Consider the following 23,149-nt stretch of genomic DNA (forward strand, 5'->3'; position numbering starts at 1 on the left):
ATGGCCAACTTGGCTGACAGCTCCTTTCAAGAGAGGAATCTGTTCAGCTGCCAAGACAAAAAGTGGTTCAAAACCAGATTGACATCCCAGAGATGAGAATAACGAGGCACCGGAAGAAGAGAAAGGCGAATGCCCTGAAGGAGTCAGCAGACCAACGGATGCTCACCCACCGGAGAACCATCCACAGGCATGTGCCACGCCGAAATGGCGGAGCGGAAGGTGTTTATGGTCCTGTACGCCAGACCACCTTCCGCCAAAGAAGCCAGAAAATTCAGAATAGATGTTACATCTGTTGCCACGGGATTGAGATCCCGTCGCACACACCAATGGCACCACTGTCTCCAGGTAGATCTGTAACGCTTGACTGTACTGTACACCCAGGCCTTTGACATGAAACTCTCAGCCGCTCCTGAAAGGCCTGAGACCTCCCATCGTCCTCTGTAATCCTCCAAGGCCATTAAAGTCAAGGAACCTTAAGCTATTAGAGGATGAGGAACATTGTTCGGACTGAGAAGAAGGTTGGGAAGATCGGGAAGTGGGATTGGAGAATCCAAAGAAAGTTCCAGAAGAACCGGAAACCAAACTTGAGACCTTCAGATTGGTGAAATCAGGACCACATCCGCTCTCTGGCGCCGGACTTGAGCCGAGACCCTCGTTAGCATCGCATATGGGGGAAACGCATACCCCTTCTCGGACCGCCAGTCCTGAAGAAAAGCATCCGTCCGCACTGCCAGAGGGTCCGGCCTCAAACTGAAGAACCGGGGAAGTTGGTGGTCCAAACCGGAGGCAAACAGATCCACCGAAAATGGACCCCAGACCCTCTGGGTGCATCTTCCAAAGGCTTGCATTGTGAAAATTGTGAGAGTGGAAGTCCGTTACCAGATTGTCCTGACCCGGGAGATACTCGGCTGTCACCGAGACATGATGATCCAGGCAGTACTGCCAAAAATTCGATGCCAGATTGGAAGGAGCCTTGGAGCACGTACCCCCTAGATGGTTGATGTAACGGATGGCCGATACATTGTCCATCTTGAGAAGGACGCAAGACCGGACCTAGTCTTTGGTCCAACATTGGATCGCAAAAGAACCCGCCAACAGCTTTGACAGTTGATATGCAACTGTTGTTATTCAGGAGACCACACACCTCCTGTGGTGAAGTCCCCACACCTGGCACCCCACCCGGACCTGCTGGCGTCTGACTCTATGACAATATCTGGCTCGGAGCTGAATATCGCACGCCCATTCCAGGCCTCCATATTGGCTAGCCACCACTGGAGTTGTTCTCTGGCCTCCGCCAAGAGGGTTACCTTCTGAGAGTAGGTCAACCCCCTGCGCAGGTGAAGGCCTTTGAGCCGTTGCAGAGCCCTGTAATGGAGCGGGCCCCGGAAGATGGCCTGGATCGAGGCTGAGAGAAGCCCCACAATCCAGGCCAACTGTCTCAAGGAGAGCTGGGGCTGAACTAACGCCCTCCTGAGTTTGTGACGAATCTTCGTCATCGTGCGAGCCAGAAGACTGAGGGTACAATCCACGGAGTAGATAGAAAAACCTAAAAGCACCCCTCTCTGGGCCGCGGAGAGGGTTTACTTCTCCTCGTTGATCACGAAGCCCAAGCCCTGAAGGAGATCCACCGCCCTTTGCAACTGGCAAGTTAAGGCACAAGGACACTGTGCCATCAGGAGGATGGCGTCCAGGTAGATTATAAGTCTTACACCCAACGCTCGCAAACACTCGACCACTGAGCGCAGAACTTTGGTAAAGCATCAAGGGGCAGAGGATAGGCCGAAGGGAAGCGTTGAGGACCTGTAAACCTTGTCCAGCAACCGAAATTGAAGGAAACGTCGGTGGGGCGGAAAAATAGGGATGGCCAGGTATGCATCCTTGAGATCAAGCCGCACCATCCAGTCGCCGGGCCGGAGAAGGCCGCGCAGAAGATGGATACCCTCCATCTTGAAATGGCGGTAAACCAGCCATTCATTGAACTCGTGCAGATTTATGACGGGACGCTGACCCCCATCCGGTTTGTCTACCAAGAAAAGGTTGCTGACGAAACCGTTGAGATGAAGAGAGGTCTCCACCACCACGCCCTTGGTGAGAAGGGAGCATACCTCCTGGTCGACTAAGACAATTTTAGCCTCCGAAAAGGCGAGGGGTCATGGCAGAACCGGCTGCACAGGGTGCCTGTAAAACTCGATGTGGAAACCCTGCACGGTTTGTAGAACGCAGGCGTCCCCATGACAGAAGTCCAAGCCTGGAAAAAATGCGCCAGACGGCCCCCCACTTTTAGAATGGAAGAAGGGAGAACACTCACCGGATGAACCAGAGGTGCCACGACCTCTACCGCCTCTGTTCTTCCCACAACATCCTCTGGTCGGGTAGAAGTTTCCGAAATGGGCTTGGCCCTGGTCCTACCCGCCGTTGGAGCCTTGTCCTCTATTTTGGTTTGGATGAACGGACGAGCGGCCCCTGCCTCGCCCAGCCCCATGGAAAGCCCGAGGGCGAAATACTTTTTTGATGGAGGACTGCGCTTTATTTAATGACGTAATGGTATGTGCAAAACGTCCGAGCTCTCGAAGGAAAGGGTCTCCAAAGAGGCCACCTCTGGCAATGGCACCAGCCTCAGAGTCGGCGAGGTCCCCAAGCTTGGGATCAACCTTAATCAAAAGGGGCCATTGCCGCTCTGCAGAGATAGTGCAATTAGCGTTCCCAAGGAACACTATTACGCGCTCGGCCCATGCAGAGAGAGTGTCCGGGGAAATAAGAGAACCTTAAGACTTAGCCTCCTCAGCCATATCCAAGATCTTTGTGGCAAGCCCGAAGTTATCCAACAGCTTGTCTTGACAAGCACGCAACGACCTGTCAATGCCCTTCTTAGAGTCCTTGATGAATTTCTGAAAAAAAGTCGCTATGCGAGGGTCAATGTCAGGGGTGGCAGCGACTTTACCCTCCACAGAGTGGCGAGGACACTCCGCCCTAAGGCAGCTCTAAGCTGAAGCCTCTAACGGCCGGCAGATGCGACTAGCCACAAACTGGGCTACCTTCTCACATGGCACCCAGTCCGATGATCTAGGATGGAGAATATCATCAGGATCCACCATGTCTGAGCAGATATTCTGGGAGGCCGGCTCGGACGCCAGGCACGATGGATGCCAGGGACGGGAGGGACCAGCATCATCGTCGTCCCCTGGAACAGAATCCCCCGCGGTAGTGGGAGCCACAGGCAGAGCCTTAGCTGCCAAGAAGGCTTGTTTAAGTTGGGCAAAGGAGTCCAAATCAACCCAGCCTCCTTACGGTGCTTGGCGGGGGGAATTGAGGATCAGCAGCGGCACCGCTAGGGTCAGAAGAGGCGGCGGAAGCGTTAGGCTCAGGGGTGACCAGGGCGGCGTGGCTGGCCGTGGTGAAGTGGGCAACCCTGGCCAGCTTCTCGAAGGCTTGCTCGATGAGGCTGGAGAGGCGGTCCTCTAACGGACCCATAGCCTGCTCCACAGCCTTGTAGATGGATTCATCCACCTTATCATAGAAATCATCGTCCCACTGTAGTGCCGTTAGTGGGTCCTCCTCCCACTGATCATCAACATAAGCATCATCCTGATAAGAAGCCATGAGAGGTGCCGAAGAATCAACCAGGTAAGTGGGCAAATTGAAAGAGGGCCTACCTCAGGCTATGGGAGGCTGGGCTTCAGCCTACAGGTAAGTTGGAGCAGTGCTCACTACATAAGGGGCAATCCCTGGGCCCAAACAGCCTCAAGAAATAATGTAAGGGAGGCGGCCTGCTTCCTGGGCCTCAGCAGGTAATCCTGCTTGTCAGACTCTCACAGAGCATGCAGTGCGTCAAAAAACGGACCCACAGTGTCAGGACTAAAAAAGCCCCTCTGTCTAACAACAGATTTATACGGACTCTCAGGCGAGCGTTCAAGGGCCGTTGAGAGCATCTGAAACAACACAGACCCCGCAGGGTGTAAGAAGCAGTCAGGCAGGCAGGCTCCGGCACAGCAGGGAGTACCAAGGTCACATCGCAGAATGCGCGGAATCCCAGGAACGCCTGTAATGCCGAGGATGCGATGCGCCCTCCAGCGGCCGGAGGAATGCTGCGAGCCGAACTATGTCACCGCCGTTAGGGAGGGGCACTCCCACGGCGGGGCGCGCAAGTCCAAGGCGCTCGGCTGACAGGCACTGAAGTAAACAGTTAAAGTATTCCTGAAAAAACAAACGAGGGCAAAGCCACACGCTGCCAACAAAGAATGTGGATATGGCAAAGCCAGGCGCGCGGCAGCTTTTCAGAGCCTACGTGCCTAACGCAACCACTTGACAAAATAGCAAAAAGAGAGCGATCGAGCCAGAGAAGCGCTCACAAGAACACAATGTAAATCAATATCAGGAACAATGAATATTAATAAATACAACAGTATAGCAATACCAGAATCACTGAATACCAATAAACATCAATTACACACTGAGAAAGAGAAACATGACTTAACTGGCTGCGAGCAGCAAAGAAAGAGGGGGAATGGAAGATGACAGAGAACTATTAGGGACATGGAGCCCTGTGATTGGTGGACTTATGTGGACGTTCTGTGTTGGGATACTCTATTGTTTGAATCTTGTTATTCCCTATAGTTCATGGGAAGAGTGGTTTTGTTAAGTTCTTTGAATGGCTGCTATTCAATAAAGTGAAGAAAGGATAGCATAATCCTCGCCTCCGGTCCTGGCATAGAATCCAATTGCATATTTCATGCCTCACATACAAGTGTCATATCAACACTGTTCCCTCTGACTCCTGCACAAAAAAATGCCCAAAGACACTGGGCAGGCCTCACATGTCAACCCCTAGTTTGAAACTCAGCACTCTTACATCAAAGAACATGCATCAAGGAGACAGATGATAGAACCGCCTCACAACCTACACCATGGCTCACAATACTCTCACCGCATTGTAAAAAAGATTTTGCACCGGGCTCAGTGCACTTATAGAAACATCAGGCACACTCATAGATTTGGACCACAACTCACAAAACTACTCAATAGACATTTATATATGAAAAAATATATATTTTATCTTTTTATTATTTTGATTCTATTGATATTTTTTTACAAAATATGGATAATCCATCAGTCACATAAATTAAACATACATAAATAGTTATAAAGATAATGTCTGCAATCAACAGTACAAAAAATACATAAATACATGAAAATATTAGGACACATCTTTCATAACCACCAGAAAGGTGGGCAAGCTACAATTCTCACCCTAAAAACAAGAGGAAAGAAAGGAAAAGTGTGAACAGGTGTGAAAAGGTGAAAAGTTGGAACAAAGTATCCCTAAAAGATGAAGATGACCTGACACAGATGTCAGTGGTCATATGTGTAAACTTGAAAGCACTGGTTGCAGTTGTAAAAGGACCAACGCGTTTCGGCAAAAATGCCTTCCTCAGGGCAAATACTTCATACCAGTGGTTAGCTGAAATAAAAAACAAACATAAATCAAAAAAGCGTTTGTGGTCCAAAAATAATTTGTGCTATATACAAAAGGATAAAGACATGTCGTCACAAGAGACGATCAGATGTACTTGATAAAATTCAGTGAGATCTGCATACTTGAATGAGAAGCAAGAGTCCTCAGAGCCACCCCAAATGCAAACACGCATACACGCACGCGAAAATATCATTTGGCTGGAAATATAAATCTGATAGGCCAAATTTTTAAATTGTGTTAGAGATACATACAGAGTCCAACAGGGTAGCGGAAATTTCTAACTCAATTTTCTGATTCCCCTGATTACTTGCACAAGCTTAAGATAGCATAATCCTCGCCTCCGGTCCTGGCATAGAATCCAATTGCATATTTCATGCCTCACATACAAGTGTCATATCAACACTGTTCCCTCTGACTCCTGCACAAAAAAATGCCCAAAGACACTGGGCAGGCATCACATGTCGACCCCTAGTTTGAAACTCAGCACTCTTACATCAAAGAACATGCATCAAGGAGACAGATGATAGAACCGCCTCACAACCTACACCATGGCTCACAATACTCTCACCACCTTCAGGAAAGGTTTAAAACCTTTCTTTTAACCCCCAACTTTTTAATATTTGAAGAAAAAAAAATATGCCAAAAGTTCAAATTTTCACTTGCATAATGAAGTTTCATTTAAAAGAGCGTCACATGAATCAATCCAAAAAGTAAAATAATCCTACTATGAAGCCAGCTTTAACTTGTAGCTTCGAAGGGAAGTTCTTACTTGACCTAAAGTCACAGTTTGGAGTAATTAAAGCCTACAAAATAGCCACGAGGTCACTGTATCTTATTTTATGCACCTTTATATAAATATATATACATATAAATGAATAACGATGGTCACCAAAATAATCCAGAAACCATGTTAGATGTCCTTGTTGGAGCGTATCGAAAGAAAACCCCTGCGTTGATTGTTAAAAAGTTAATGCATATGCAGAAAACATGGAAATAAAAACAAGAACTTAACTAGTCACAGATACATTGTTATATCACTATATATTATTTGAAATCTATGTAACTTTAATGCAATTGTATACAGAACATTATACCAGTGTAATTCCCATTGTTAAAATAAAATGTTAGTTGGAAAAACTAGGAAACCTGGTATAAGAACACATATCTTCAAAATGTTGCTACACCCGATCCAGACAGGGTAAATTTTCATTGTAATAAACACAGATAAAATACAGAAATTTACAAACTATAGCAGTAGCCACACTCCAAGAATAATCCTTAGTCTCCAAGATTTTTATTAAATTGAGAATACATAATTTACTCTATTTACTTGTATGGATTTAATCTCATGGATTGAAGTAAATGAAAATATTGTCACATATTTCTATTCTGTAATGCTAAAATCTAAAAGCTGTAGAGAGACAACTTTTTCATACATTCCTGGCCTACTTGTTGTGAGTGTGCGTTTATTCTATTTAGATAGTTCTCCTATCCAAAGTCATTTTTTCATCTGATATCAAGAATTTGCTTCATCTGATCTATTTTGCTCCCCTTGGGGAGCAATGTATTTTCAGGTTGATGGCATGATGGAGGGCTGGATCTTGAAGATGGCAGCAGCATTGAAATCCCATAACAAGCAATATAATGTGATTATTGCTGACTGGCTCACCCTTGCTCACCAGCACTATGCCATTGCAGTACAGAACACACGCCTCATTGGTCGGGAGCTTGCAGAGTTTGTCGAGTGGCTGGAGGTAAGTAACCACATATGAATTTAAGTAAAAATATATCTACTACCCTCACTTATTTGCGTAGAATTTGCAGATATCAACATTTTTGATACAAAAGAAAAAACAAACTATCATAAATTACAAAAATATTTATGTCTAAAATCAATTAGGACATTGGGCAAAGTGCATGTCTATTTTAGAGAAAGACAACTTGACCAAAAACAATCTTGCCAGGTTATATAAACTGGAGTTAGAATAGAAGTTCAGTCAATTTTACACAGAAGGCCAATTAAGAAAAAGACATCATGGGTAGCGGTAGGTTATAATTTTATCCTGACCCGTAGATCAGAGCACTGTAAGATGAGGAAATAGTAGGTAAGAGCTAACTATTTTCTTGTTAGATGTTGAACTGAATGCCGGAATCTAGGGTAAGAGAAGGCTATCTGTAGACCCAGCATTAGTTGTCTGCCTGAAGTGCTTTAAAAGTTTTCACAATCAAATCCGAGAGAATTGTATCAAATCAAAGTTGACAGGCATATAACAGACCTAAGACTTGAGTTGCAACCTTAGAATTACTACAATTGGTGCTAATGTCATTGTGGGAGCTACAAAGGTTACAAAATTTACTAATGCAAAATGTAATGTACTAATGTGTTAAAGAATAATAAGGAGCCAAACCTTTAGGGGGCAAGCAATTTGAATGCTGCCTGGGGCTTGTGGCTGGACAGCTTACTTATGAGCCAATATGCATTTCATGTGTGGCGTTCGATGTGATCAAGAATATGGGCACAGAGGAGTCGGTGAAAAACAAAGTAGTATGGAGCAAGTAGGCATATTCATGATGGCCCCTGAGGTGTATTCAGTATTTAACTTACCTGTAGAGTGGTTAGAATTTATCGAGTACAATAAATAGCACCTATTTCAACTTTTTCCCTACATATGGAACATAATATATATATATATATATTTTGGTGCTTACTGAACCAAAATACGTATGTCCCCATAATTACTAGACCTTTTCCTGCTGTTAAATTGTAGGTTTCCCCTGCTGATACTTACCTGGGGGATTAATACTTATTGAGTGTGATAAATTCCTCACCACTCATAATCTATCACCTGAATTAAAAAGCATTTGCTGAGTGATCATAATTTTCTGGCTCACTGGTAATAAGGGCAATAAATTAGAGGTGCAAGGACTAATATACTGAGTCAATCAAAGCAAATGTTATCACACCAAAACTCATCTAGATGAATGATGGGACAAAAACACATGGGTTGTAAATATATGTCTTGAGGGTGGCTTAGTGACAGCCTTTGAGCCTAGCAAGGGTTGTGTCCCTGATTCAATACCAAGGATCACATACATTCAGGAACACCATGACCGTGGGTGGGCACTGATTGGTGTACCACCTAGAATTATAAACTTTATTTTTACCCTGTATTCTATTCCCCTAATTGTGCTGTGTAATATTAAGTAATTTCTGACGTCTTGAATTAGAAGGGTTTTAAAATGTGGCTGTACATGAAAGTGACTCTGTAAAAGAGACTTAACTGAGTGATATTGACACACAGATATTCACCTTCTCAGAACACAAACACAGCCCTTGTATGTGTGGTGTACATATTTGCTTGTGCACCATTTTTCTGCTTACCCAGGGACTAAAAGAAAAAGAGTTACTGAGGAAAATAGAAAACTTTTAACTTATTTCAGTACAAAATATAAGGATATACAACAGACTTTGGGCCTGATTTAGATCTCGGTGGATGGGTTACTCCATCACAGCGGTGACGGATATCATGTTTGCCGAAATATAAATCCTATGGGATTTATATTTCAGCAGACAGGATATCCGTCACCATTGTGATGGAGTAACCTATCTGTCAAGATCTAAATCAGGCCCTTTGTAAAATATTCTAACATATATGGATTTTCTCCCATGCGGTAAGATATTTAGCAAGTGCCGATTTGTCAGGGGTTTGTGCTTTAAACTATTTCAGCTGGCACTGGGATCTGACTCCTGGGAGTCCTCCACCTGTAAAGTAACAATGTATATGTTCTAACTGCTGTGGTGACTAACAAGCTCATCCAGGAGAAGGCGATAGAAGTGGTTGCCCAATTAGGTAGTCTGTTCCTTGCTCGGATATTTGTCCAGTGCTCCAAAGCAATCAATTTAAGATACTATGTAATGAAAACAAATGTTTTAAGTCGCACCGCTTTGAAAAAGGGCTGTCTTATGAAATGGCTTCCTTGGCCTTTCACAATATTGGAACAATTATAGTAACTCAGATGCAAAACTCTGCGATGTGTTTGGCTTTTTCCAGTGGCTACGGGCTAGGGAATTAATTTCAGAGCTTGACAGGCTGTGCTGATCATGCTCTGACGGCTAATGCTTCCTCATCCTGCTCTCTGCCTGTACCCACATCTGTGTTCCCCTGATTCAAAGGGACATCCTTTTTGTTTAAAGCTAAATATTGAAATTCACCAAAAGAAGAAATTACCAAATCAATAATACCAAGAGATGTCACAACTACTGACTACGACATAGGTAGCTATATAAACTATGCATCTCCAAACTTCACTGTACTCAGTGTAACAACAGTATACTGAAGAACAATAATCCCCTGCCCATACCCATTATTACTCACCTTGCCAGAACCTATTTTTGATCATAATGGTTAACCGAACAATGGCCGTCCCTCAAATAAGTTTTCTTGTATGCCCCGTCCAAGAGCCTATCCTCTCACAAGAATTTAAGTAAAAAACATAAGTTGAAAGACTTGTACTCTATATAGATGCTCTTTGTCTGTGTCCAGCCATGTAAGATTCTAAATCAGTGGGCATCAGATGGCCATGAACATGTTGAGGGGACCAAACTGAACCAAATACATGTTTTCATGGGCAGCACCACACATAGGTTATGAGACCATCTTATCATGGTGGGAGGATCCATTTATTTCTAGGCTGCTACTATCAGCTCATGAAATTCTCCAAATCCTAATAAAAGAAAAACACTTAAGGGAGTCCTAAAATAGTGCACAGGGACAAATGTGCTCCCGCTACTTGCCTCTCTTCTCTCTACCTTACCCCTTGCCCATGCTGACGCTTAAACTAGGTCTGAGAAACCCACGTTCATCTTTCAATCTCCCCTAACGAAATACCAATTATGATAGCTCCATTGACCGTGCTTTTTCTTTACTTGGTTTTTCCATACTATTAATGTTATCTGAGACCTGGGTGCTACAATGTAAACCTTGTTGACACCTTGGGTAGAGCCACCCTCTAAGTAATATGCAAATCAGTAAATAAATCAAAGGCTGACAGTCAAGAGATCTTCCAGGAACCTTCTTGATCAAATGTGTATCACTATGTATATTATCTTGAGTTTTGCATTCCCTAACAAAGTCAGGCTTGTCCTCAGCTACAAATCCAGGCAAATATCTATCCAGGTAGATTGCCTAAGCAAAAGCGCTATGCAAACAAATGATGGACGGAATGCTGAATAAATCATACATTCAACCCCAGTCAAGAGATCTGGGTTAAATCCATTGTTCTTTTGCTCACCATGCCACCCCAATTTAGACCCACTCATATGCAAATCAGTCTTTACCCTGTGCCTCATGGGAACAGTCCATACCGAACTGCCAAGCCGGGTCCTCCCTGGACCAGAAACAAGCATCCTTGGACCTGTTTCTGGGTATTACTCTTTATCAGCCAGACTAGCTTGAATCCAGTGGCACAGTGAGCAAGGGACCCCCGTCTGGGCATACCCATCCCACTGAAAAGTGCTATGCAAACAAATGATGTATGGAAAGCTTAGCATCAACATTTATTACTGCAATGTTTCATGATCAATGAATCATGCATTGATACGCAGGATTCCTGAAGAATCTGTAAAAGTATTGAAAATCTCTGTCTACGGCAATGTAAGGTTCTCATTAAAGAGCTTATAAAACACAACGGAATACCATTCATGCCCTTGGGACATCTCTATTTAAAGAGGGGCTATGGCATCCTTCAGCTTCGTTGTCTTCGTTGTCAAGTATCACCTATTGGGCTCCATCCGACATGGAAATTATGGGTGTTCAAATAGTGAACGGCCTCTTCTAAGTTTTCTACTCAAATAAAAGTATGGGAATGCATAAGCCGTCCCTTTCTTCATAGTTAGTTCAAATATGTGATTAACTATGTGGCGCTTTAAGATGAGAGGCTAAGAGCCTCTCTGGCTGATTTCCCTTGCAATAACCCTTCTGTCAAATCCATAGGAGAGTCCACTCAGTTTTGTCAGTCTGTAGCTGGGTCAATTCCACCCTCAGCTGGTTATGGTCCCTGGCTCACGATGTTATCTTATGTCCTTTATTAGCCTTTTCTAGTTCTACCAACGTAGTGTGGATATTGTCTTTTTCTAGTCTTCTTTTCCTATTTACTCTAATGCTATATGAGTGCCTCTAATAGTAGCCTTCTGTGCTTCACAGTTGGTGACATTTAAGGTGGTTCTCTCCCCATGTCTTTCTAGAAAGTTTTAAATCTGCATTTGGTCTTCCTACTTGCATTCTGAACCTCCGAGTAAATATTCCTTAAAATGCCACCCACCTAGTGGTTCCATGGGGTAGATGCTCATCATATCAGCCATATCTGAGTGTGGTGTCATAAAGTCAGGTCCTACATGTCTGTGTAATGTGCTTTACCTACTACCTCCTTGCTAACAAAGAGAGAAACTATCTGTGTATGTGTCTGGTGCGCTGTAGAGAAGTAAGAGCTGTCCCTGTCAGTGGTGTGAAAGTGCCACTATACATCCATCAGAGCTTTATGTTTCTGCTCACGGCTCTGCAGGTAGCTTCTTGTGGGTCACATCTATCAAGGTGTGCCTGCCAAATGAGATTCAAGTCATTTACAAAAAGCATTTGCTATGCAATAGGGCTCGCATTAGTAAAGTTAGAGGTATTAGTTTTGTAAATAATACATTATTTATTTATGTTTTTGTTTTGAAAATAGCGAAATTAATAACTGTCATTTACAATGCCAATATTGTTAACTTTTGCAAACGTGACACCTATAGCATTTGTAATGCAATATGTGTTGTATTTACATGACTTAGATGTATTAATATTACAAGTACTCTCCACTAAAGTAAGAGTGTTGGTATTTTGTGGATGAACATTCAGCAGGCACGCTGAGAAGTGCTGGTAATGTCCCATTTAAGGTAGATTGGGCATATTGTACTAAAAATAATTTTCTTTTAAAGGTTGAGCAAACTTGCTTTGAAGTACTCCTAAAACAACATCACATGTGTATGTGGCACTACTCGAGCCTGGTCTGTGGTGTTGAAAGAGAGAAAGAAAGTGAAAGAAAGAAAGAAAGAAAGAGAGAAGGGGAAAGAAAGAAAGAGAAAGCAAGAGAACGCAGGGGACAGCGAGAGAAAGAAAGAAAGTGAAAGAAAGAAAGAGAAAGAGAGAGAGAGAAAGAAAAAGAAAGAAAGGAGAAAGAAAGAGAAAGAAAGAGAGAAAGAAAGAAAGAAAGAGAAAGCAAGAGAGAACGAAAAAAGAGAGAAAGAAACAGAGAAAGAGAGAAAGAAAGAGAGAAAGAAAGAGAAAGAGAGGAAGAAAGAAAGAAAAAAGGAAGGAAGGAAGAAAGAAAGACATTGGTGTGGTAGCTAGTATATGCTGAGTGATTGAGAACTGAGCTGGTGTCTGGTAAGACGGACACCCACGTGGGCTGCTGGGCCAACTTGTTGTTACAGGCTCAGAGGGACAGCCTCAGCAGACTCCAGGTTTCACTCTGGGCATTTCGAAGTGCCAGGCTGCATTTTAACTCGGGCTAACATCATTTCAATTGAAAGGCAGACATTCAGGAAGCAGCTCATCTCCTCACTCTACAAATTACTAAATGGCTCTACCAACAGGTCAAAAAAACATTATCGAAGTAAGCGCCGTAAAAGAACAAAATAGAAGTAGACCTGCCCTGGAATTTGAAGCCCTGTTGATGAATTAAAATTCCAACCGCTTCGCTCGAGGCTTAGTTAGTGAGTGGTAGAACAAGCCACAAACAAGCTCCTGGCATTGCTGTGGGGAGGGGGGGAAGAGAAATGCACGGCCGCGAAAGTGGCTCTCGGGGCGCATTCCCTTGAAGTGTCGGGTCTGATGCAATTATGCGAGGCAGGCTGGTTAGGAAGCAAATGGCAAGGGAGGGAGGCTGAGGCTTTGTGAAATGGAGTGGTTTACGAGCAGTGGTGTGCGCCTGGGAGGCTATGGTGGGGGAAGAGGCTGGGCAGGCAGCAGGAAAGTGAAGGAAGATGGGAAGAGAGGGCGGTACAGAGAAGAAATACAGGACGAAGCAGAGAAGGTGGAGAGAGGGAGGGGCTGCCTTGAAGGGACAGGGGCACGAAGTGTGAAGTCACTGAAAGTCAAGAGAGGGAGGGGGTGGGCTGCCTGCTGGGAGAAGCTGGGCTGGGCTGCCTTTGATGCGAGTCACGGCCTGCAGCGCTGGTTGGGAAGCAAATGGCTGAGGCTTTGAAGGCTCGTGCATGAGAGCAAGTCACATGATTGGGATTCACATGAACTGTTGGAAATCCTCCTTGAGAGCCAATCAGCTGCCTGAAGAGAGCCTTTGGGGAAAGAACTGGATCAGCGACATAAGGACTCACCCCTGTTTTCTATTTCTGCGAAATAGAAAAGGGGCGAGCCCTAAAAATGGCTTTCCTCTTTGTTCAGTGCCCAAGGGATTGAATGGCACTGTAAAGAAACATGTCTTGACCCACAATGTGTGCAAACCTAATACACAGTGGAAATAGACTACTAGAGCAAACACAAAGCATTCTTTCAGCCCCTTTTGTGAGTAAGTGACATAAAGGAGAACCCTGAGTATTGACTATGGATACTCACCAGGTTTTGGATGTGTCCAAAATATAAAACTGAACAGGATAAGTTATATGTTGGTTACATTTCCACAAATAATTGTTCTGAATGACAATTATATCTGTTCCATCCTCAATAATGCCACACCCTTTGTCACTTATCAGGCGAATTGAGTCCCCTTACATTTAAGAAAATTAGTTGTAATGCAAAAATATTTCCCCTAAGTTGCATCTTCTGCAGTATTTTGCCAGTCGAGTGAGCATGGCCATCCCCTAACTGCATGTGAACAGCTACCATAACTCAAGAACAACCAATAAGAAACAAAAATATAACACATGAACTTTCGATCCAGAATTACAACCCTTCACTTACGGCATGGAGGGGTCGAGGGGTCTAAACAGAGGGCAAGGAAGAACGCCGACTGTCTCGTTCGCATAGCACTATGCGTGAGAGGCAGCAGAAACAAAGCAATAAAAAGGAGAATGGTATGCATTACATATTGGTGTGGGACCAAATTCAACCCACAGAAATACATCTGGACTCCAAAGGATCCCTGATGCTGTGTCAATCGCCAAATCAGTAAACATTTTACAGCATGTAATAACACATGATAAGAAGACCCCCAAAGATGAGTTAATAGAATCCCGATTTAATTTAATAATGTGGTAGGGCATCCTTAATCCTCTGTCTTTTAATGGAATACTGATACTTTTAAAATGTGCTTTTTATTTGCAATGGAATGTTTTAAGTTAACCAACTTGCTTGCATCATTTACAAATTAAGTTACTGTATTAGGGCGCCCCTAAGATCTGTGTGTGGGCACTCTTAGCAGAAAAGCTGCATTCAAGTGGTACTACAGTAACATTTGCCAAGGCTGCATGGTGGCTCTTTTAGTGATCTGTTGCATTTTGGCTGATTCACAGACTGGATGAATATGAGCTTTATTTGAAGTGAGATAAACCGACACATTCATCCACAGCTAAAATATTGTAATTCATATAATGGATACAGTTTGATGTGTGCACTGCCCCCGTCACTCTAACGACTAACATCTGGGAGAAATTTATAGCAGCTATCATTCATTTCTTTGTTATTCCCTAGTCACACTGCTCTATCAAAGCTTCTGTCCGAGACATCATATTAAGTCTTTCACACTCTGAGCGGCCTGACAGTTTGTTTATTGCAATTCCCTCTGTATTTGTCACAGCTGCTGAGAAGCTGGTAGATGGAAAGTGGTCATAAACATGCATAGTTTCATTAATCACAATGGGCCGAATATAAAAAGAAAATGCGGATGTTTAGGAGCCGTAGACTTGTGCCTACAAGTTTTGCAGCTAAACTCAACAGATGTAGAAAAATCACAATAAGTACAAATGAAAATCCACAACATCCATAGATTTCCAATCATATGCTTGTATTCCCTAACACTATCTCAACACACAAAGAGACGTAAGGTCTTAAAAGTCGCAAATTTTAAGAAGTACAATGTTTAGCAAAGTGCAGTGCTTTGTAAAAACTGCCCTCACCCACAACAAGTTGTTGCATGCTTTATCAAAGGGCTGCTGCAACGCCTCTGCGCAGGCCAACGCTAGAGGCGGAGCAATAGGGGGGGTGGGGGGGTTGAGAGACAGTATAAACATATGAAAAAGGAAAAAGGATCCAAAAAGTGCAGAGAGGAAGATTAAAACTAACTAAGGGATATCCTCGTACTACTTTTATTCCCAGATGCCCTTGTTAGTGTTAAAAGGTAAAGACTACCAAAGGATGGTGGTGAGGTGAGTGAATTAAGCGCCTATCATCCCTCCGTTCTGCCTAAAAGTCAACATGTTTCTGCTGGATTTGGTTTCTCTCCCGGCTTTCATCAGGACTGTTGGATCCCAGTGCTACATCCCTTTCTATGAAATACAAATTGTATGCCTGGTTACTCCAACTGTAATTAGTAGGAATGGTGGGTAACGTAATCACACTCCTGTAAGGAACTGAGTTTCACTTGTTGTACCGCTAGAAATGGCACGAGGGGAGAGGGCGACCCCCTGTAGTCAAACATTTTTTAAGGGTGGTACACCTCAGAGCAATTGTCCCTCGTGGTGCCATGTAGCTACCCTTTCCCTAACACTATGCTGCATAATACGCACAGTCAGACATTCTGTAAGTTTAGGAGTAAAATTGTTTATTCACTTTTTCCAGGTGTACCATATACTTACATCCTCTGAAAAATTGGGGGTGTTTGAGGGTGTCTTCTCTCTTCGAAAAAGTTGTGCCTACTCCAGAATTTCTTAAAAGTGTGTTTAAGTGTGCTTTTCAGATGGGATACCTTGCAGTGAATGTTCATGGATACATCCAAAATTCATACTTAACAGGTATTCCTACCATTCTCAATCTCCATCCGATTCACCCCTCCCTGGGCACATCTGTGTTTCTATCCATTTCATAAACTCATGGCTGTGGAAAATCTAAACTCTTGACGGATTTTCCACAATTAACAAAATGGAAACTGTGTCGGAAGTGGCATGATGCACATTTTTACCTTCAGTGATGTGTGGTGATTTCTTTGACTCACCCTTCACTCCTAACAATCTCCTATTTTTCTATTGATGAGCTATGGTAAGGTGGCTGTTAAAGTCCTGTTGGTTTGCTGTTGCTTCAGCTGCCATCAGGATAACTGAGAAAAAAAGTAGCAAGGGCAGTATTTATATGTGATTTATTAGAAAAACAATTTCATAGAATACCATACTGAGAAACCATTTTACCTAAACTGTATAATTTAAATATGCATGATGAATGGCATTTAGCATTTCATAGAAACCAATTAGTTAGAATAGCTTTAAAAAATAAAAAGAAATTGGCTTTTGCATGCTTATTCTTAGGTTGCACTTGCACAGTGCTTGCACTATCTTGTAAAATCTATTAAATTTAATATAAATCTTAAAAGGGGCTTACATACCGCCCTTACTTCTTATTGGTTCGGTGTTTGCCACTTACTTTTACTGTTTTTCTTCTGGCTGTAGAATGTGTTTCTCTTATCAGAATCCAATGGCCCAAGTACTGTTTTCATCTGCTTTGGTCGAACTTTTTTAATGTTTTACCTGCACAGTGCTTGTGCTGTGCTTCTTTACATAATCTCCCCGTGGCTGCACACATTTCGAGTGTGCTTATTTTCATTTTTTTGTTTCTCCTCCTCCCTTTCCCTAATCTCCCTGTTGCTCCAAGCATTTCAAGCATGCTTGTTGGCTGTGTTACGGGTCACATAACCATCGACGGTGGGGCCCCTTCTCTGGCAGCCACTCCTTGCTCGCCAAGACACAGAGCTGGTTTTTTAATTGTTTTTGCAATTTTAGCACTCGGCACAAAGGCATTGGAGCACTTTGATTTCATTTGCGTGACAACCACAAACAGAATGTAAGGAAGCAGAATGGTCCATCAGCTTTATTTGCTCAGCCCACAATTGCGCGACAACTGCAATCCTTCGGGGAATACAAAGAAATTAGCAATAAGAGTACTCAACAGGACAGCCTGTGGCTAGGGTTCGAACCTCACCCAGTGGCACTCTCTGGAGAGAGCCCTAGTCTGAACTGCTGTGCTGCTGGCTTCCTCCATTACCACTCTGCACTACCCTCTTCCTAGACCTTTTTCCACCCCACACAGAATTGGATGGCATCACGAGAGAACGCCCTGATTCATACGGCCTAACGCCTACTGTGACTCAAGTAAGTGACAACTCGGGCAACACTTACATGCCAGAGAAGCCAATTATTGACTCTGCAGCCAATGTACATCTTGGAATTCTATGCAACGAAATAGCCATTTGGCTGCGTCTCGCTGCAGCATTTTCAAAGACCAGAGATGCATCATATCTACAAGGGGATGAAGGATCCTTTTGCTCTCCCCTGCCGCTGGCGCACAATTTACAGCTATATGGGGATGCAGGCACCCTTGCAACATGGTACAAGGATGTTTGTTTCACACTGTTGATTGTTTATGTGCAGGAAGGAAAACCTTCCTGGACATAAACAATCATCAGAGGTGATTTCTTTGCTCTATGTGTGCTGCAGAATGCAGCATGCATAGAAAGAGGAAACAACGAGGAAAAATTAATACATTTCTCCTAGTTGCGCCTCCCTACGGATGTACGTCGTTACAACGCATGCTTTAACAATGCATGCCTTTACGATGCAACTTTTACAACGCAAGTCGTTACAACGACTTGCGTTGGGGGGCGCTGGATAGTGAATAGTTTAATTTACTATTCCAACTCCAGTCCCTGTGGATAGTAGGGAAGGTGTTGGATAGTAAATTAAAACTATTTCCTATCCTAAAGCGCCCCCCAGCGCAAGTCGTTGTAATGACTTGCGTTGTTTTTGGTTGGGTCGTAAAGGTACTGCGTTGTTAAAGTTGCATTGTAAACGCTGTTCCCCCATCCCTACACTTCCCCTGGGTAGGTGTAGCACTCAGACGCATTTCCAGGTTTACGATTTCTTGTAAATCTGGAAATCTGGGTGTTGCCTGGGAACACTCACAGCAACACCCTTGAAACGCTCCTTTCACGCAAAGTGCTGCTTGTAAAGGGGCTGTATTTACAAGGGCAGGAAAAGCCACGCAGGGTGGCTTTTCCTGTCCTTGTAAATATGGGTCAGCAAAATGCCCCTAGGTGTGTCTCAGACTAGCTTGCACATTATGGGACTTTCTCTAACCCTTAGATATATTCAGCCTTGTGATTGGCTGTTTGTGACCCAGAAGTACTGCAAGACAAAATGTCGGCAGTGTGGAGAAAAATCAACAACATTGAAAGTGAGTTTAAACAGCATGCGACGGCAATGTGCTAGAGGATGGTTGATTTGAGTCTGTGGATGATAAGAGGTTTTTAACATTTCTGTGTCAAATAACTGGATTGAGGATTATTAATGAAGCCCTAAAATTATTTTAGCACCCACTTTTCAGCTTGAGAGGTAATCTACTTGTTTGGCTTGCGACATGCATTATCAATGTACAGTATAATGAGCAACATCTTTAAATAGTTTGCTTTGTTCATCTGAGAATTGTGTGCGTTACTTTTCTGTCAAAGAGAAGTACTTGAGAACAATCTCTTGCTGCCAGAGGGCAAGACTTGAAATGTTCAAAGTGCCAATTAAGGTTAATTTAATTTTAAAGTAAATCCTCTAAAGGCAATCATGGAGGTGTTTAATCTTATTTTTCCAATACGTCGGTTTATTCTGCCTGTAGATCTTCCTTGTGACCAGGGAGAAATGTAACCTAAAATCCCTCATTCTACGATTTAGTCAGAATAATGAACATGTTGTTGGGCTACATTTCCATCACAGACGTTGCTGCGGTACGGCAAACCAGAGCTAGATGTTTGTGCTCGCATACAGTTGCATTTGTAAAATTGGATGCAGGGACTAGCTAATCTTGAGGTGATAATTTAATGCGAGCAAGATTCTCTACTTTTGCTCTGTTGTGTGTACCAGTCTGCTCCTTTTCTCTGTTGTTTGTACCAATCTGGGGTAATTAATATTAAACTAGGACTTGGTTTTGGGACTAAAACACTACTGGAATGCGCCAATAACAATTTCATAAATTCTTAGCAGATCGTAGAAGGAGGTTTACTATATGCTTTTGTGCAATTAGGCATGTTAAAGTTAAAAAAAAAACAAAGCACTATAATGCAGCCATTGACAAACATCATTGTACTTTTTCTATACTTTAAGCAATCTTGCACAGTAGCTTTTGCTGCTTGCAACATGTAAAAAAACATTGACAAACCCAGTAGATTTCGCACAGGAGAAACCTTTTGGCTTTGCCAGTGCTTGTTTAAGATGTAAATGCAACAGTTCCAGGTTTTATTTTAAGCATCATTTTTATCAGAGGTATTTATTTCAGTGCTTTACTTTAGGTGATATTATTTCAGATTTATATATTTAACATGGTCAACCAATTACTTTGGATGTCTTTAATTAGCTGACCCCCTGATCACCACTAAACACCATCCATCCGTGCCTCCTAAAATCCCTCAGCACCCCTTAGTGAAACCCATCCGAGATCCCTAAGCTCCACATATCCCTGAATCCTAAAAGCCCTTTCTGACCCCCAAACCTCATCAATTCCTCTACCCTAAAAACCCTCAACCACACCTACACAACACCCATCCCAGAACCCTTAAAATTACCCCCTAAAATTCACCCATTTCTAAACTTTAAACCACTTTCTACCCATGAACTCCACTCATCCCTGATTACTCCTAAACCCCACCTATTCCTGAACCCTAAAAATCCTTCACCACCGCTAAACTCTAACCATCACAGATACTTAAAAGCCCTCATCATGCGCTAATGGCCCCAAGAACAGTCAGCCTCAGCGGAGCTTTGCTTGGTTCAAATATATACATACATACCGCTAATCATACACCGCTGCGCCTCCACCGTGCTGGGCTTCGCCCCGGGGCATCCTGTCCATACTGTAACCACCCACAGGCCGACTTCTTCCATATGGCATGGCTTTGCCCAACGATCACACGCTTCTGGGAATTAGTGATAGGGGAACTTAATTAAGTCCTGGCCTGGGAAGTGCCTCTGAACCCAATGAATGTACTCTTAGGAATCACTGAAGGCACAGGGGGGGTGGACTGGTGCGCGGCACAGGAGCGACCCCTGTACGAGGCCAGAGGATGCCTGAAGAAGTATCGCAAGGTGTGGTGCAAATGGGTGGGGGTGATTGAGAACTAATGCACTCTTTGATCACTTGCGAGTTGTGATGGGTGTTAAGCTGCTTCTTCTTGTTCCTCAAAGTCATGTATAATGCTGTATGGACACTATGTCTCTCATATGTGCTGACATCTGCACCTGCTGTTGGTCTTTTGTCTTGTAATAAAACGAATTTCGGAGCGCGGGCTGCATCGCATTTTGCCATGCAGGGCGCGCTACGAAATTCGTTTTATTAATTAAATTGTTTACTTACCTCCAATTATTCATACTCCGGTTTTTAGCAGCCCCCACCCTGCACCTCCCCCGCCCTGCCTTTAGCCTCACCGCAACTCCCTCCGCGGGCCGCGGCTGGGGAGATTTCGACAAGCGATGACGAAGGAAAATTAATTATTTATTTAATTTTCCCTTGTCATACTTCTAAAAATCTCCCGCTACTGAGCCCCACCACAACAAGTCTCTACCTGCATGGGCCAGGGCTGTTTGGGAATTGGGAACCATACTCAAATCCCAGCCTCGGTTCAACATTCTGTGATTGTGGGCCTGATTTATACTTTGGTGAACAGTTGTATACCTATTAGGGCACCGGAGTAAAATATTCTGTCTCCCTGTCAGAAATGCCATCTATCAAAGTTGGAACTATCTACTGGTTGTCACTGCAGTTCCTGTCAATGTTGTAAAAGTTTGAGGAAGGCTCCATCTAACATGATGGCCATCCATCAAACTTTCACAACATGGTACATTTTTCAAAAACAAACTCCCAAAGCGAGAGACTGTTATTCACAGATGAAAAACTAATGCCGCCCACACTATGGGAATTTTCTCTTAATGTGTGGCAGTCATTATTTCCTTTTTACCGTGATGTGGATGAACAGCAAAAAAACTGCCCCCTCGGGTCAGATGGATAATTTCCAAAGGCACATAGGGGCATATTATCAAGGACCGGTGTTAAAATTATCGCCGTTTTATCGGCAGGAAACTGCTGATAAAACGGCGAAAATTGGCTTGATAATACGCCCTTGTTAATTTCCACAGAAGCCCATGTTAACACAAGAACATGGGCTTCTAAGGGAATTAACAAGGGCGTATTATCAAGCCCATTATCGCCGTTTTATCAGCAGTTTCCTGCCGATAAAAGGGCAATCATTTTAACACCGGTCCTTGATAATATGCCCCTAGGTCCTTCTGGCTGTCAGAGGAGTATGTCAGCAACTGAGCCGCAGTAGGCTCCATTGTCAACATACTTTTACGCTGTCCTCTTCTAAATGAGGGAGGCGGTCTGAAAGTTTGGCAGTGTGGTTGCCCGGTCGAAAGTACTCTCTACGCCAAACAATCGATCAGGGCCTTCATCTCCTTCAGCTTAAAAAATCGTGCAATGTAATCTGATATTCATGTTAGGTTCTCTAACACACATGAACCAACGCGCTATATACACCTGAAAAAAATAAAAAATACAGACTTGAGTCACAGTGGGGCATATTTACAAGCCCATATTGCCACAACAAAGCCACTTTTTCTGACTTTGTGGTGGCGATAAGGGCTTCGCCTAAGCCTTGTGAATAAGGCTCCCTTTCACACTAGACTTAGAGTGAAAGAGGTGGGCAGTTGGTGTTGCGTTGGGCTTTCCACCGCAACACCCATTGATTTTGACGGTGCCCCATATTTACAAGGGATGCGTAAATATGGGGCAGCGCCAAAATTAAGACCAGGGAAAATCTGCATTTTGCAGCACACATAGAAACAGCAAAAGGCCATTGATTGTTTATGTGTAGGAAGATGACCCTTCCTGCACATAAACAATCAATAACAAAATGACATTTTGCAACTTCTGTCAGCTGCGGCTGCTGCAGGAAAGAACGGTGGGGCCGTGGGGCCAGGTGGAGGGGATTTTCGACAGACAATCACAAGTGAAAAAAAATTATTTCTTTAATTTTTTATTTAGTTCTAATTTAATTTTAATTTTATGTGTGCTGCATTAGAACACACATACAGGTTTCAAAATATCTTTACAGAATCATAAATCTCTACCCATGCGAGACCATTTGCTGGTTTCCTTGTGAATCGACCATGCTGCAGCATAGTGTGCACTAGTAAAATGTGAACCAGGGTGAATGTGTCATATTGAAATGACTGCCACTGTGCACTACTATCTTATGATTAATCTGACAATTACACTTGTGAGAGATTGAAGTCTGGCCAGTGCCTGGTTAAGGCTTCTGTAGCAGTTTCACAAATGCTATCTCTCCACAGGACATTGCTTTTTCTACAGAGTGTTGCATAAATCATCTATCTGATGCTCGTATTTTCAGAGCAGATCACGGAGGACAATCTATGCTACTAAAGTAAGAATGCATTGCCTTTCGGCTGAGCATTATCTGTCCTCCTCATAAAGTATAACC

General features: G+C 43.4%; 1 protein-coding gene across 1 annotated transcript in view; it reads left to right on the forward strand.

The window, feature by feature from the left end:
• The window catches only part of LIPC (lipase C, hepatic type), an 892,370-nt gene that overhangs the window by 428,385 nt on the left and 440,836 nt on the right, over positions 1 to 23,149 (forward strand). Inside the window, exon 3 of the mRNA XM_078685165.1 lies at positions 7,048 to 7,227. Within this exon, the coding sequence (XP_078541291.1) occupies positions 7,048 to 7,227 (180 nt within the window). The remainder of the gene's footprint in view (positions 1 to 7,047; positions 7,228 to 23,149) is intronic.

This window comes from Lissotriton helveticus, chromosome 3_2 (genome assembly GCF_964261635.1).
Source record: "Lissotriton helveticus chromosome 3_2, aLisHel1.1, whole genome shotgun sequence".
NCBI lineage: Eukaryota > Metazoa > Chordata > Amphibia > Caudata > Salamandridae > Lissotriton > Lissotriton helveticus.